The following is a 15,308-nucleotide window of genomic DNA, read 5'->3' on the forward strand; positions in this document are numbered from 1 at the left end:
GTAGCTTTGGGAACTTACAAAAGAAAGTACCATCCTGAACACTGCTTCCTCAAGAGAACACAAATATTGCATTTTATGCTCCTGCAGGCACTACAATTGAGGATTCATTTTAGAATATTTTCCTGAAACGGAAAAACACACACATATGAACACACACACACACACACACACACAGAAAGAATGCTCCCTAGCATAAAAAAATGTGCACTATTATTCTGCAAATGTAAATTGCTGCCAGTGCAATCTGACTCCTACCTAATCATGATGACTAAAACAGTTTACATTAGGCATTTTTTTCTAACATGTAAAAGCTCGTCAATATCATATTTCTAAATAATATTTGCTCCTTTTTGGAGAAGTAATTTTTCACTATTTCGATCTCTGCTCAACTCTCTGGATGATGTAAATTACTGACCAATTCAGTTCTTGGTCATTGAGTTCAAAGTCCTTGAAATATTTAACCAAAGGGGCCATGATAAAGTTACACCGGATGCTGAATTTGTGTTGGCAGATTCTTTTCTGATTTCCTGCCTTATTTGACCAATGTACCAACAGGTTATGCCTTGTAACACATTCTTTCATTCACAGTTAGAAAACGCTTGGCGAACAGTTTATTTGCCTTCATACTGGAATACGGTTCCTTCAGCTGTCTGGGCACAGCAGGGACCTTTCCTGTACCTAAGTTATCCTTGTATGGGTTGCAGATCCCAAACGTTTCTGATCATCTTTTTTGTTTGTGTTATGTCGGTGCTCTATACGACCTAACAATCTGGTCTCGGAGGATGCGTCTTTTTTCACTTAAAAAAATGACACGTGGAATCAGATTGTTCAAAATAGATTGATTAGATATGCCAATTTTGATGAATAATTATTTTGACACATACCATAGCATTCTTTTCTTTCTGTTGACTGCATTCCAATAATCTTTCACAGGGCATAAACCAAGACCTTTTCCGTGCATTTTGAGTAAAGTCTTAGGGTTGGCCCTTTCACTCACTTTTTCAACATTTCTTTTGCGTGCTTGAAGTAGTCTTTCTTTTTGTTTTTTTACAGGTTTCTGCGGAGTCTTACAAATTTCCTATAAGGTAGGTTATCTCATACATTTCTTGGATGAAATATCATACCTTAAAATCTTTTTCTACAGCTTTTCTGTAAGGAGTAGTAGTGAAATATCCTTCCATTATCTTCACGGTGATGTCACTTACTGTAAGGATTATTAATTATTATGATAGACAAAATTTTCTTTGAAATCCGCCACATATATGAGTGCAATTTATGGGAGGAAAGGTCTGGTCACAGCAGTCACTTTGGCTTGTAGGTAGTATTCATCATAGAATACAAGGTACTTCCTAATCAGGGTCAATGTAGCCAATTTGAGAATAAACTCAGAGGAAGTCTGAGGGGTCTCCCACATTTATCCAGGTATAGTTTAATGACCTCCAGAGCGTCATGCTTGGTAATATTAGTGTACAATGAGATGACATTTAAAGATACTAAGGGGGCCCATTAGGATGTCGGGCGGAACACCACCCCGACCGCCACGGACGCGGAAAATAACCGTCCGCCGGGACCGTGGATAACTCGGTGGTCAAATTAGATTACCTGCCAAAAAAGACCGACCGCGGCGGTAGCGGGCAAATAAAAAACGTCCGACGGTGACGTCCAAAAACTGACCGCGCCATTCAGAAACGCAGCGGAGAAGCTACAACCCGCCGCAAGCATAGCGGAGGCACCACACAGGAAAGTAGGATATCCCCAATGGTTCCCCGGTACGATCCGCTGTTTCCGACCGCCGCGGTCACACACTGGAGTGAATGGGGGAGCCAGCGGATGAGCTGCAGCATAGCCACCGCAGCGGACAATCCATACAAAACATGGTGGACGATGCAAAAACACCACAATAATGCCAAACATTCCACAAATCAAAGTAGCCAAGCCCCTCACATACACAAAACACATCCCAATGAAATAAATAAATGCCAAACAGAAACATACCTGACAGCAAAACCCCATTTGGACACACCCACATAGCTGAGTATAAAGCCAGCCCCTTCACTGACCACAATCCTTTACAACACTCCAGAAGAGAAGGGCATACACCAGAACTTGCAGGAGAGGCAAGAGAGGCAAGAGAACACAGCACACCCACCACCACCACCACCATCACACCAGCACCAACAATCCCACAGCACATAACACACCTCATACACCACACCCACCACCCACACCCATGCACCCACAAACACTTTGCACACTACACACCATGGCATCACAGAAAATGCCCAAATTCACAGAGAGTGGTTTGACAGTCATGGTAAATGAGATAGTCAGAGTGGAACCACAACTGTTTGGTAGCCTGGTCCAACAGACACCATTAGACACATGGACGCAAATGTGGCAAAGTATAGTCCAAAGGGTCAACGCAGTAGGGACCACCCCGCGATCCAAGAAGGAGATCGTGAAGCAGTGGCATGATCTAAAGAGGGTTGTCAAAGAGAGGAGGAGCTAGAACTGGGAGCTGGCTAACCAGACTGGCAGTGCCCTCCCATCCCACAGAAATTATTCACTCCATGGGAGGAGAAGGTGCTTGCCATACTGCATCCCGAGAGTCGCACAGGAGTATTCTGGGGAGTGGAGGCTGGTAAGTACAAACAAATGTTAACCAACACACTGATATGTACTGTTTTGTACATCCAAATACACACTACCCCAGACAAGTCACATCCATCTGCACCACACACCCACAAAAACCTGTCTCACAGATCCAACAGTCATTCACTCCCATTAACCCTAAACGTAGCTGGCAATATTACCATGGGAGCATGAGCACAGTCACCCTGCACTACTACTCCCACCATGCCCCCTGTCCCACAGCCTACCAAGTTGGAGCACTCCCTCCCACCCAGAAGCATATGGCAGCCATTGCATTGTTCACCTTCACCTAACAGGTAGGTAGCTTTCTTGCTTGGGAAGCCTGTTTGGGGGAGGGAGGCCGGCACTACTACTCTCACCATGCCCCTTGTCCCACACCCCAGCAGGATGGAACCCTCCCCCACACAGTAGCACTTGGAAGCCATTGCATTGTTCACCTTCACCTAACAGGTAGGTAGCATGCACGTGCCTCCACACATTTTTCACCAATGAAATGGTGACATATGGCAACATCAGGTCTCTCAAATATGCCCACCAATCCCGCTTGACACGCACAGTGTGCACACAGGTAAGCAAAGGAAATTGTCACAGCTACCAAAGAGTCACACACCAATGCACAAGGAAGACTGTGCACAACCATGCACAGTACACACTGATGAGTGCATTGCCATGTGGCCCAATCTGCAAAGACCATTTAAAATTACAGAAAGCATGTGTGCTTATTAATCCAAATATGTACATTTCAGGACAAAGTTATGCTGTACAATACAATGGCCAGTCCATGGCCAGATGTGACGTCTGACAGGTCAGACAAATCAACAATGACAGAACCATAAAAATGATTTGTGCTAGTCCCTAACAGGTCCCTGTGAACATGATCACAGCACGATTTGCATGGTTTGCATTGATAACTGACAACATGTACACATAATGTATGTACCTCTGCATCATGTTAGGAAGCACAGTAGTGCACATAGAAAATGACGTGAAGATCAGTCAATTGTGTAGTGTACAGGCACTGGACGACACACAGGTAACAGAATTCTTGCAGAGTGCACCACACTGACCATTCCCCATTTAATCCACAGGTGACCAAGAACTCACTGCTGAGGACAACACCAACAACCAGCAGAGCCAGTCTCCATCCCGGTACATGGACTCTCGGAAGTAGACTCCCAGGATTCTCAGGACGAGCTTGAGGCCGGCCCATCTGGTGTGCCAGGGAGCAACAGGTCCCAGTACCCCATCCTCCCCACCACCACGTATGCTGCAACAACAACTGCACAGAAGACCCCTGCTGTTATGGCCTTTGCATCCACCACCACCACCACCACCCGTGCCACCTGCAGCACCCTCCCTGTCCCAGGGGATGACCAGCCCACACCAACAACTGTGGACAGCAGGGAGAATATGCGGGGACCCACAGTGGTGAGGCAATAAGCCCGCGGCAGCAGGGCAGGTGGGAGGGCAAGGGTCACCCTCAGGCCGTTGGGACCCCATCCCCGGATCACTTCACCAGAGTCATTGGGGCCTACAGGGACAAAGTGGCCGGTCTGACTAACTATTACGTGAGCTCATCCTGCTGATAAGGTCCATCGACACCCACATTGGACAAATGGTGGAACTCATGGGCCAGCAAGTGGCGTTACTGAGGGACAGGTCTGCGTCCCAAACAACACCTCCGCCCCCCTCTGTTGTGCCGCAGGATGACAGTGCACGATACTCCCCTGCAGCCACAGAGAGGGGTGAGTCCTCAGACACCACTGGCCATGCAGCAGGGTCCCCCCCGGCCAAGCAACCAAGGGGCCGTCCAAAGCCCAGTCACGGAGCCAGTCCTGATGGCAACCCTCTTCCCCACTGCATTGACTGTTTGGACTGTCCTTCCCCACACAGCCTTGTGAATGGCACCTGTCTATTGGACTGGGTCACCACATCGATGTGGTGTCTACTCTTTCATCTCATTTACCATGGCTATCAACTCATTGCTCCATCACCATCTTCATATAAATCTGCCTGCAGCCCTCACATGTCAACTTTGTAAATAAAATACCTTACACACTTTAATTGTGTCAGCTTTGTCTTTAGTGCAATATTTACAGTCTTCCATACGTCCATAATGCATCCAAAAGATGTACAGTATGTAGGCATGGATAATTTTGAGGTACCTAGGGAAACACAATAGAACAACATTCACTGTTGTGAGTGTGGCATCACATACATTACACTACAACAGCCATCTACATAAGCCAACATACAGACAACACAATGGGCAACAAGTGTCAACAAACAGGTCCCGTATACGTTCACCGATGACATGTCACTGTCACATATCCACACACAGGTGACCTCACATCTAGCTGTCTGTACCATTTGCACATAGCCCTTCACGACAACAGCAATCTCACCACACAATGCACATGTTGTACTTTGTCACCCACCTTCAAGTGAAGTAGCGGGTGATGAGTTGTTGATGCATGTCACCACCTTCCTCCTCTCCACTGCCCTCATCACTGGACTCAGGTTCTTGTGCAGGCAGGGGCCTTGGGTCCACATCATCATCCAGGAGCAGGGGAATCTCCTTGCAAATGGCCATGTTGTAGAGCATGCAGCATGCCACTACGATCTTACACACCTTTCCAGGCGAGTATGACAATGCACCGCCGGTTTTGTCAAGTCAGCGGAAACTGACTTGAGCAGGCCAAAAGTACGCTCCAACACACGACGTGTCCTGCCATGGGCCTCTTTGTATCGGATATCAGCCGGGGTCCTGGGATTACGCAGTGGGCTCAGCAGCATGGACAGCTGGGATATGCAGAGTCACCTAGGAATCACAAACACACATTGCAATGTTGCACAGGCAGAGGGCATCAGGTCACACACCCAGGACGCCATATGACGAGGCATGCTCACCCACAATCCAAGCACGCTCGGGAAGCAGATTAGCCATCAGCCGGGGCACAATGCTGTTCCTCAGGACATATAAGTCATGGGCTGAGCCGGGGAATCTGGCACACACATGCGAGATGGTCATATTAGCCAGGCACACCACCTGCACATTGATCGAGTGGTAATGTTTGCTATTACGGAAAATGTGCTCACTTGCCTGTGGTGGCACAAGACGGCATGTGTGCAATCTATGGCCCCAACAACATGGGGGATAGAAGTCTCCCTTCACACCTGCCAATTCTGCTCCCCTGGGGAAATGTATGTATCTGTCCTTGTAGATCATGATGGCTGCAAGAACATCGCGCAGCACCATGCTGAACATGGGTTGAGACATCCCTGAAGCGCTGGCCACGGTCTCCTGGAAGGATCCAGTAGCAAAAAAATGGAACACTGACATCACTTTGTAAGTTAGGGTGAAAGCTGTTGGGTAGTTGCGGCGAGGCTGCAGGTGGGGCTCCAACAGATCACAAAGGGTCTTCAGGGTGGCTCTATCGAGGCAGAATTTGCGAATGATCGCCACATCCTCCATGTCCTCCAGCAATGTCAAGTGATGTATCAGATGAGGCCTCCTCCTAGTTGAGATGAAAGTGGACACATGTCAATGCCATCCATCATGAGATGGCCACAGCATATGCCGTTCAGGATGACACAGAAAAAACAAACACTGACGTCAGGTTACATGGGTGGACGGTTGAGCCACACAGAGGGCGCACCTCTCTATTTATAATACCAAAGTGCCTCAAACACCACATAGGTCAATGTTAATGCACACATTGTCCTGCCCACATTTCACATGTGCATGCCGGGGAGCGTGGCATACAGCCGCTGTGCGACAAATCAACACAACTGTCTCAGACTCATATGTTATACCTGTCACACCTCAATGCATCATTTGAACTTGGCACACATCCATAACACAATGATCACAGTTTGTGGGGAACTGACAATTGCTTGTATGAGCGGACAGAAAAGCACAAGTAAGTAACAACATCATACAGTGAGACAAGCCTTGCCAAGGTCATCACTGCCCCACAACACATTCATATATGTACACATTGTTGAGTCCACTACCACATTGTCCTGCCTCTTCAACCATCTAATGCATTTGTGATATGGTAGGGACTACAGACCAATGTACGTCACACATACACAACCACAGCACGTGCAGGCACCTGCGGAGTCAAAGGGAAATTGGCATTGTGTGCTCAATGACGTGCCCTTCAGTATGTGGCCACTGTGTACTGTTGAAGTGTTCCCAATGGACATTGCCATTGTTTGTGCCCAAAATCGCAGTAGCTACCGCCTGGCCTCGGCGGTGTGTCACCAGCAACCCACATCCACACAAGTGCGGTAGTAATAGCCGTAGAGACATGGGAAGATGGCGGTGGGCATGCTCCGCCACCCAAATCGCGGTAGATATCGCCTGGCCCCAGCGGTGTGTCACCAGCACCCACCATCCACACAAATGCGGTAGTGATAGCCATAGAGACATGGGAAGATGGCGGTGGACATGCTCCGCTACCCAAATCGCGGTAGCTACCACCTGGCAACAGCGGTGCATCCCAGCCAATCAATCAATCAATCAGAGACATTTATAGAGCGCACTACTTACCCGGAGGGTCTCAAGGCGCTTGGGGGGGGGGTGCTGCTACTGCTCGAACAGCCAGGTCTTGAGCTTCTTCCTGAAGGAGAGGTGGTCTTGGGTCAGGCGCAGGTCGGGAGGGAGGGAGTTCCAGGTCTTGGCGGCCAGGTAGGAGAAGTACCTTCCTCCTGATGTCGTTCTTCGGATGCGGGGGACGGCGGCGAGGGCGTGGCTGGCTGATCGGAGGTGGCGTTTGGGAGCGTAGAAGTTGATGCGGTTGTTGAGGTAGCTCGGGCCTTGAGCATGAAGCATTGCCTACAGCCAATGGGAACGATGATTGCGATGGCATGATTCAAATTTGAAAACCGTGGTAGGCGTGCTCCACCACCTTGGAGGGGGTCATTGGATGCTTTTGTAAGATGCACCATTGCGGTAGCGCACCCCGGTCACCTGCCGCGCATCCCCACCATGGAGCATGGCCTACAGCCAATGGGAACGATGATTGCGGTGGCTTGATTCAAATGTGAAAATCACTGTAGGCTTGCTCCGCCACCGCGGAGGCGGTCATTGGATGCTTTTAAATGAGGCAGACCTGGACAACCAAATGTTGCAGATTGGCACATTTGAAACGATCCCAGGGGCTATATATGTGTGGGAGTGAGCCTCACATTTCCACTGCTCCAGAGCCTGCTGCAAGAGACCTCTGACCTGCAGCTGCTGCCTCCAGGGACTGCTGCCTGAGATCCTCATCTGCTGCTGCCTCAAGAGCCTGCTGAGTGAGACCCTCATTTGACGCTGCCTCAAGAGCCTGCTGCCTGAGACCCTCATCTGCTGCTGCCTCAAGAGCCTGCTGCCTGAGACCCCTCACCACCCACTTCCACCACAGGTGTTCCATGTCCATAGGGATTGCAAGGACAGAGAAGATCTCTGCCAGTCCATTCCCAAGCGAGGAGCTGGAGGGCCTGGTGGACGAGGTGTTCGTACAGTACCCAAGGCTGTATGGTGTCCCAAATGTCATGGTAAGTAAACTTGAAAGAGGTGCAGGGCAGGGGGGCACACATGTAGTTGGACTGCTGCAGTATATGCATGACGGTGTGGGGTTGTGTCATGCACTGATAAACATGCTGTCTCCAGGGGGAAGAAGTGTGACTCCCAATGTCACAGGTTTTCCTGCCTGCAGTTGTATGTCTGAGTGAAGTGTGTTACATTTTCAGCCATACAGAGACACAGTATGTTGGACATGCAGGTGCCAGGATAGTGATTGCTTGGCTGAATGGCTCTGTGGGCCCCTGTTGTCCGACTCAGAGTGAACCCAGATGCTCTGCCTAATGCCCGCCCACCAAGACAAGATTATATCACTTCACTTACTGTGTCCTTACTCTTGTTCCTTCACACATAAATCCAATTATGCAACATCTCAGCCCTGTATAATTGCACATGACCACACTTGTGTAGATCTATATTTTGTTTGTGAGTCCATGTCCCCCAAAGCCACACACATGACATACAGATATGTTCACAGGACATGCTCAGTGAATGCTGCACAGACACAGGTCGATATGTGATGTATGTAGTGGCCAGACAAGCATAGGACTGGAAATGTGTGCAAGCCACAGAGAGGGTTCAGTGCTGTCACCCTGCATGTGTGTGAGATTAGCAGGGACTCTGTATGCCCTCATAAATGCATGCAATCACAACAGCTTAGCCCATGCAGAGTGCCCATTGCAGAGGTACCCCAGGGTGGGATGGACAGAGATTACATTTGGGAATGAGTCTGTGTATTGCTACTGTACTGATAGATGTTTGTACATGACACTGTGTCACTGATCATTTCCCACCTTGTCTCCCATGCCTGCAGCTCAAGGTACACCAGCGTAAGGCTGTGTGGAGGGCCATTGCAGCAAAGGTGCGAGCTCTGGGGTGTCTAACCGACGACGCACCCACTGCCACAAGAGGTGGGACTGTTACAGGGATTCTGCTAAGACACAGAACTGTGCATAGAGACTTAGGACCTCAGTGAATTAGGGTGTGTCAAAACTCACCTTAGTACCCAAAATCCCCTCCCAGACTAGAAACAAGTGTCACATTATCTCTTTGTCCTATAGCAAAGAAACCAATGATTAGACAACCTAGAACAAGCGACTTAGGACCATCTCAGGAATGGTGGGAAGTGAGAACACTCTTTTGTTATACATTCATACCAGTCTACAACAGGAGTATAATAGAGACACGGTAAGGTTAAAATGTTTATTTTAACGACATGATGTCAAGCGCAGTGTTTTAATCAACATAAGCATACATATGATTAATAATAATACGGTCAGCATGGTTACAATTACATAAAGTACAAAAGGAGGAATCATATTACAATGATAGTACAAACAGGTGATAAAAGCGCATAGTTTAACCTCTTGGCTGCTAGGCGTTTTCCCCCTCCTGTGCTGGATTTTGCCATTTTGCTGTTTCCATGACGAGCTCAGCTCGTCATCAGCACACGACACCCGTGGGTGATGACGAGCTGAGCTCGTCATCAGCATCGAAAGGGTTAAGCACTCTCCCTATCTAGGAACTATGTATTATAAAACTATAGAAGGTCTCTTGAGCTTTCTTAGGGGGACCCCATTTACCTGTCCGCTCAGTAAGTGTAAATTACATCAGGATTGGTTAGTCTCTCTGCATGCCTGGAATCTTCCAAGTGTGTTCAAATCTGGCAAGTGTGCTATGATAAAGGCGCCAGAATCTTACTCGGCTTGCAGCTGCCAAATTGTTGTGTCTAGAATGTGTTACACAGACACGCCGATAAACAGGCTCGCACGTTATGATAACCTTGGCGGCTCAGCACTCACTGTACAGACTGGGGGCACGATGTATGTCTAGAGATGTCGAAAAACAACCTTTTCTCATGTATAGACCTTCGTGAAAGCTAACTCTGCAAAAACAGCTCAGCAGTGTCGTATGCAAAAAAGCAGCAAAAGGGAAAATGGCGCTTAAACTCCTAATAAGCCATGCTGACTTAACATGCATGCAGAAAGAGGCCCATAAACCACACTACAGGACGACATCAGCCGGCTGGCAAAGAACGTGGCAGAGATTACCTTGGGGCTGCTCCCGCACACAGAGCCGTTGGCACGGCGCAGCACGAAACCACTGATGGGCCGCATCTTGGCAGTGACACATTCTGAGCTGGATGCACGTCTGAAGGAGCATCGGCAGCAAGGCAGGGGTGAGTATTTGGGGAGGGTGACTTTGGCTGGGAGCGGATGCATGTTTATAGGGCCTGTGGTAGCGGCAGCCTATATGATGTTTGTGGGTGGTGCAGTGCTGTGTCATGTAAGTGGGTGCTGGGATGGGTGCCAATGTCATGCATTAGCCCAAACTGTTCTTAGAAAGGTGATCCTCCCTGCTGTGCATTCCCATGGCCGTATGTGTCATGATCTTCATGGTTATTCAGCATTGGGATAGTCTGGGGAATGTAGTTGGGAGTGAACAGCAGTGTTCACTATCTGAGTGTGACTCCATCTATGCGTACATTGCATGCACCATGAATGTTGAGGCCCACACATCTGACAACAATGTGTCCAGAGTGCAACATGGTGTTTGGCATGGGCTATTTGCCATTATGAGCTGTCATGTTGTAATAGGTGTGTGTGTTGTTCCCTCCAGTCCCCTCAATGTCTGTCAGTGGCAACAAGTGGTGTACCCACATCATGTCCCTAGGTGTAGGCAGAGCACATTGTGTTTCTGGTAGACTTAAGCCACGGACTTGGTGTTGTGCTGTGTGGCCTTGACATGGTTCAGTCATGACAGGTGATCAGGGTTACATGCACTTTTGTGGGCTATGTAGTGAGTTGCTGAAATGGGATTGCAGAGTGTGGTGTGCAACAGGTAGATTTGTGCATCTTTTGTACTGCATTGATTGCATTGCTTTGTCCTGTTGATGCCACTAACCTGACCCTGCATCTATTTCTCATGCAGATTCGCCAGTGGACATGGAGGGACAGGAGCCGGACACCAGTGGTAGTGAGACTAGCAATACAGCTGCACAGGAGCCCAGTGACACAGAGGTCACCAGCGCCTCAGAGGGGGACCAGAGTATGCAGGAGGAATCCCTGCCTGAGACCCACAGTACCACATCATCTGATGCCAGCGGGGAGGCATCCATGTTGGCAGGCACAGGAAATGGTGACTCTGCATCATCTTCTACCACACAGCGGCCAGTGCCCACCCTCCCATCCACCTCCTCTGGTGCTGCCCATGTCTGTGTCAGTAAGAAGGGACGAGTTTCATTCATACCTGCCACCGCTGCCCCTGCACCTGTCCACCCTGCTGCCTTCAGTGCTGAGTCTGTTGAGGTTTTGCGCCAGCTTTGTGTGGACCAGACAGCCCTGCCCAATGCCTTCATTGACCATGACAAAAAATTAGGCCAGGTGGTTGCCTACATGGAGGGCATACACTCTGACGTGGGTGGGCTACATCGTACTGCCCAGGTCATGTCGTCCACAGTGACGCCTGCCCTTCAACAGGCACATATTCCTGCTCCAGGGTCTTTGTCCACCCCCCAGTTAGTGCCCACATCTGATGATTGTGACCACGGTTCACATGCGTCACAGTCACAATACAGCACAAGAAGCACCCAGCAGAAACAACTTAAGCGGGCCCGCCTGCAGACACCATCCCCACACAAGAGCAAAGCCACCCCAGAATGCAAAGACAAGAGCCCATCAGGGAAGGGCAAGGCTGAAAACAGTAAGAAGCAGACATCAGGCTCACATGCCTCAGAGGCATCCCCAGCGAAGACCTCTCCCGTCCCTAAAACTTCATGCAAAGCTAGGCGTGCAGTTTCTGTGCCCAGTGGGAAGGTGTTGTATGACAAGGGTACACCTAGGAAGGGCTCAGAGCCACATTCTCCCACCACATCGACTCCCATTCCAAGCCCAGTGAAGCAGGGTAAGGAGGGCACTGTAGGGGGTACACCTGCATACAGGGGAAGGAGGGCACTGTAGGGGGTACACCTGACGAAAAGGGGAAGGAGGGCAAGAGGCGTAGCCAGACAAAGCGTTCTGCAGGATTCAGCACGTCACCAGAGGGAGTGCCAGTGTCTGCACCTGATGCAGCTCTGTTGGTTCGTGTGCCTGTTGTGTCATCACCAGTTCCCATTAACCCCAGTACAGGGAAGCCATTTTGAATTCCCAAGAAGTAGAAAGGCACCCCTGAAACCTCTGCAAGCAAAATTAGGAGGCCCCTTCTATGGGTTTGTCTGGGACCAGGGGGAACAGAAGAGAAAAAAACCACGTAGTGTCCCGTAATAACAAGTCTACAGATTGGACTATAGGACCAATATATAAATGTTATTGAGGATCTCTTGGTAGAGACAACTAGACCTATCTGAGTTTTTTCATTGAAGGACAAAGAACTAGAGGTAAGAGGTTCCAGTATTACAAGCTTATGTGTCAACACTTTTAGTCAGAAATTTCTTTTAGTCAGAGAATACTAGCATTTGGTACACAATTCTGGCATGAACTATGTAAATACAGTTGTTCTCAAAAAGTTGAAAGTAAAAACCATATACAAATTTTATTATTAGTTTTTCATAAAAATATATTATAACCACAGTTGATTAAAAACCGAAAAAAATTACATTTTAATTTGCTACTCAAGTCATAAAATACAGAACATAATCTTTAAAAAAGAATCAAACATTGTCGACGCGGCGTTTTGTTTTTTTCTTATGACAACACCTTCTTCAGGACAGATTCTTAGAGAAAAAACATTTTTTGTTTTATATTGAACCCAACAATGGATTCGTGTTGCCTGGGAGCCCTTTTCACTTATATGGGGCTGTAGATTATCAGTGTAGCTGTTGAGGATAATTTCAGCTGTCTTAAACAATATTCAATTTGGCTTTACACACTGTTCAGGGGAGCCACAGATTTTTGAGGAGAATTTTTTAAATCGTATTTCTTACTTCAAGTACACAAATCACTGCAGCCACAGACCTTCTTGTTTTGTATTTTCGTGGCACAAACAAAACGTCGGGGTTCGTCTTCATGTACTCAATCGCTTCGATTGACTACATGAAGACGAACCTGGCGACGCTGTTTGTGAAGGGAGCACGGAGGCCGACCCAATTCTAACTGAGATTGAATTCTAAACTGCACAAAGACATGAGGTCATCCCCAACGTTTTGTTTGTGCCACGAAAATACAAAACAAGAAGGTCCGTGGCTGCAGTGATTCGTGTACCTGAAGTAAGAAATACGATTTAAAAATTCCCCTCAAAAAACGGTGCCTCCCCCGAACAGTGTGTAAAGCCGCATTGAATATTGTTTAAGATAGCTGAAATTATCCTCAACAGCTACACTGATAACCTACAGCCCCATATAAGTGAAAAGGGCTCCAAGGCAACAAGATTCCATTGTTGGGTTCAATATAAAACAAAGAACATTTTTTCTCTAAGAATCTGCCCTGAAGAAGGTGTTGTCATAAGAAAAAAACGAAACGCTGCGTCAACAGTGTTTGATTCTTTTTTAAAGATTATGTTCTGTATTTTATGACTTGAGTAGCAAATTCAAATGGAATTCTTTCGATGTTTTTAATCAACTGTGGTTATAATATATTTTTATGAAAAACTAATAATAAAATTTGTATATGATTTTTACTTTCAACTTTTTGAAAACAACTTTATTTACATAGTGCATGCCAGAATTGTGTACCAAATTCTAGTATTCTCTGACTAAAAGAAATTTGTGACTAAAAGTGTTGACACATAAGCTTGTAATACTGGAACCTCTTAACTCTAGTTCTTTGTCCTTCAATGAACAAACTTAGATAGGTCTAGTTGTCTCTACCAAGAGATCCTCAATAACATTTGTATATTGGTCCTATAGTCCAATCTGTAGACTTGTTATTACAGGACACTACGTGTTTTTTTTCACCCCTCAAACCTCTCCCACCCACACTGTGTCACAGTCTGCATGACTCTACCTCCACGTGCCACTACACCACCTGGTCCAAACAGCCCTCCAGCTAGCCAAACCACTGAGAGCCCAAAATCACCTGGGCCTCTCTCTCCCCAGTCAAGTGGTCCTGCTGTCCCCGACACACAGTCAGCTCCCAGTCCGCCTGACAGCCAAGTGTGAGTGGTAGCCCCCCTCCCACACCTGTCTCTCATACAGGTGGGCCTATCCTGCTCATTGTTTACCCCCTGAGTGTGTTGCTGCCCATGGAAGGGTACAGTCAAACACACTCCCTGTGCAGCTTCTCATGTCCTGACTCTGCACTTTGCCCTGGCCACTGGCCTTCCTGTTGTGCCCTTACCTGTGCAGATTCTCATGTACTCGCTCTGCACTTTGCCCTGGCCACTGTCCTCCCAGTTGTGCCCATGCCTGTGTACTTGCTCTGCACTTTGCCCTGGCCACTTTCCTTCCTGTTGTGCCCTTGCCTGTGCAGATTATCATGTACTCGCTCTGCACTTTGCCCAGGCCACTGGCCATCCTGTTGTGCCATTGCCTGTGCAGATTCTCATGCACTCGCTCTGCACTTTGCCCTGGCCACTGGCCTTCCTGTTGTGCCCTTGCCTGTGCAGAGGCTCATGTACTCGCTCTGTACTTTGCCCTGGCCACTGTCCTCCCTGTTGTGCCCTTGCCTGTGCAGATCATCATGTACTCGCTCTGCACTTTGCCCTGGCCAATGTCCTTCCTGTTGTGCCCTTGCCTGTGCAGATTAACATGTACTCACTCTGCACTTTGCCCTGGACACTGGCCTTCTTGTTGTGCCATTGCCCGTGCAAATTCTCATGCACTTGCTCTGCACTTTGCCCTGGCTACTGGCCTTCCTGTTGTGCCCTTGCCTGTGCAGATTCTCATGTACTCGCTCTGCACTTTGCCTTGGCCACTGGCCCTGTTGCTCCACTATGTTGGACTCTACACTGTGCAGCCTCTCATGTACCTGCTGTGCACAGTGCCCTGGACACTGGCCCTGTTGCTCTGCTGTGTGGACTCTACACTGTGCAGCCTCTCATGCACTTGCTGTGCACCATGCCCTGGACACTGGCCCTGTTGCTCTGTTGTGTTGGACTCTACCCTGTGCAGCCTCTTGTGTACTTGCTGTGCACTTTGCCCTGAACACTG

At 48.3% G+C, this 15,308-nt stretch overlaps 1 protein-coding gene across 1 annotated transcript in view; it reads left to right on the top strand.

The window, feature by feature from the left end:
- LOC147690284 (uncharacterized) overlaps nt 1-14,209 on the top strand; it is a 130,900-nt gene extending 116,691 nt beyond the window's left edge. Inside the window, exons 3-7 of the mRNA XM_086939473.1 lie at nt 1,054-1,085; nt 10,235-10,403; nt 11,156-12,174; nt 12,213-12,356; nt 14,111-14,209. Of these exons, the coding sequence (XP_086795599.1) occupies nt 1,054-1,085; nt 10,235-10,403; nt 11,156-12,174; nt 12,213-12,356; nt 14,111-14,209 (1,463 nt within the window). The remainder of the gene's footprint in view (nt 1-1,053; nt 1,086-10,234; nt 10,404-11,155; nt 12,175-12,212; nt 12,357-14,110) is intronic.
- Nucleotides 14,210-15,308: the final 1,099 nt, after the last annotated feature.

The sequence above is a fragment of the Lissotriton vulgaris genome, chromosome 9 (genome assembly GCF_964263255.1).
Source record: "Lissotriton vulgaris chromosome 9, aLisVul1.2, whole genome shotgun sequence".
Lineage (NCBI taxonomy): Eukaryota > Metazoa > Chordata > Amphibia > Caudata > Salamandridae > Lissotriton > Lissotriton vulgaris.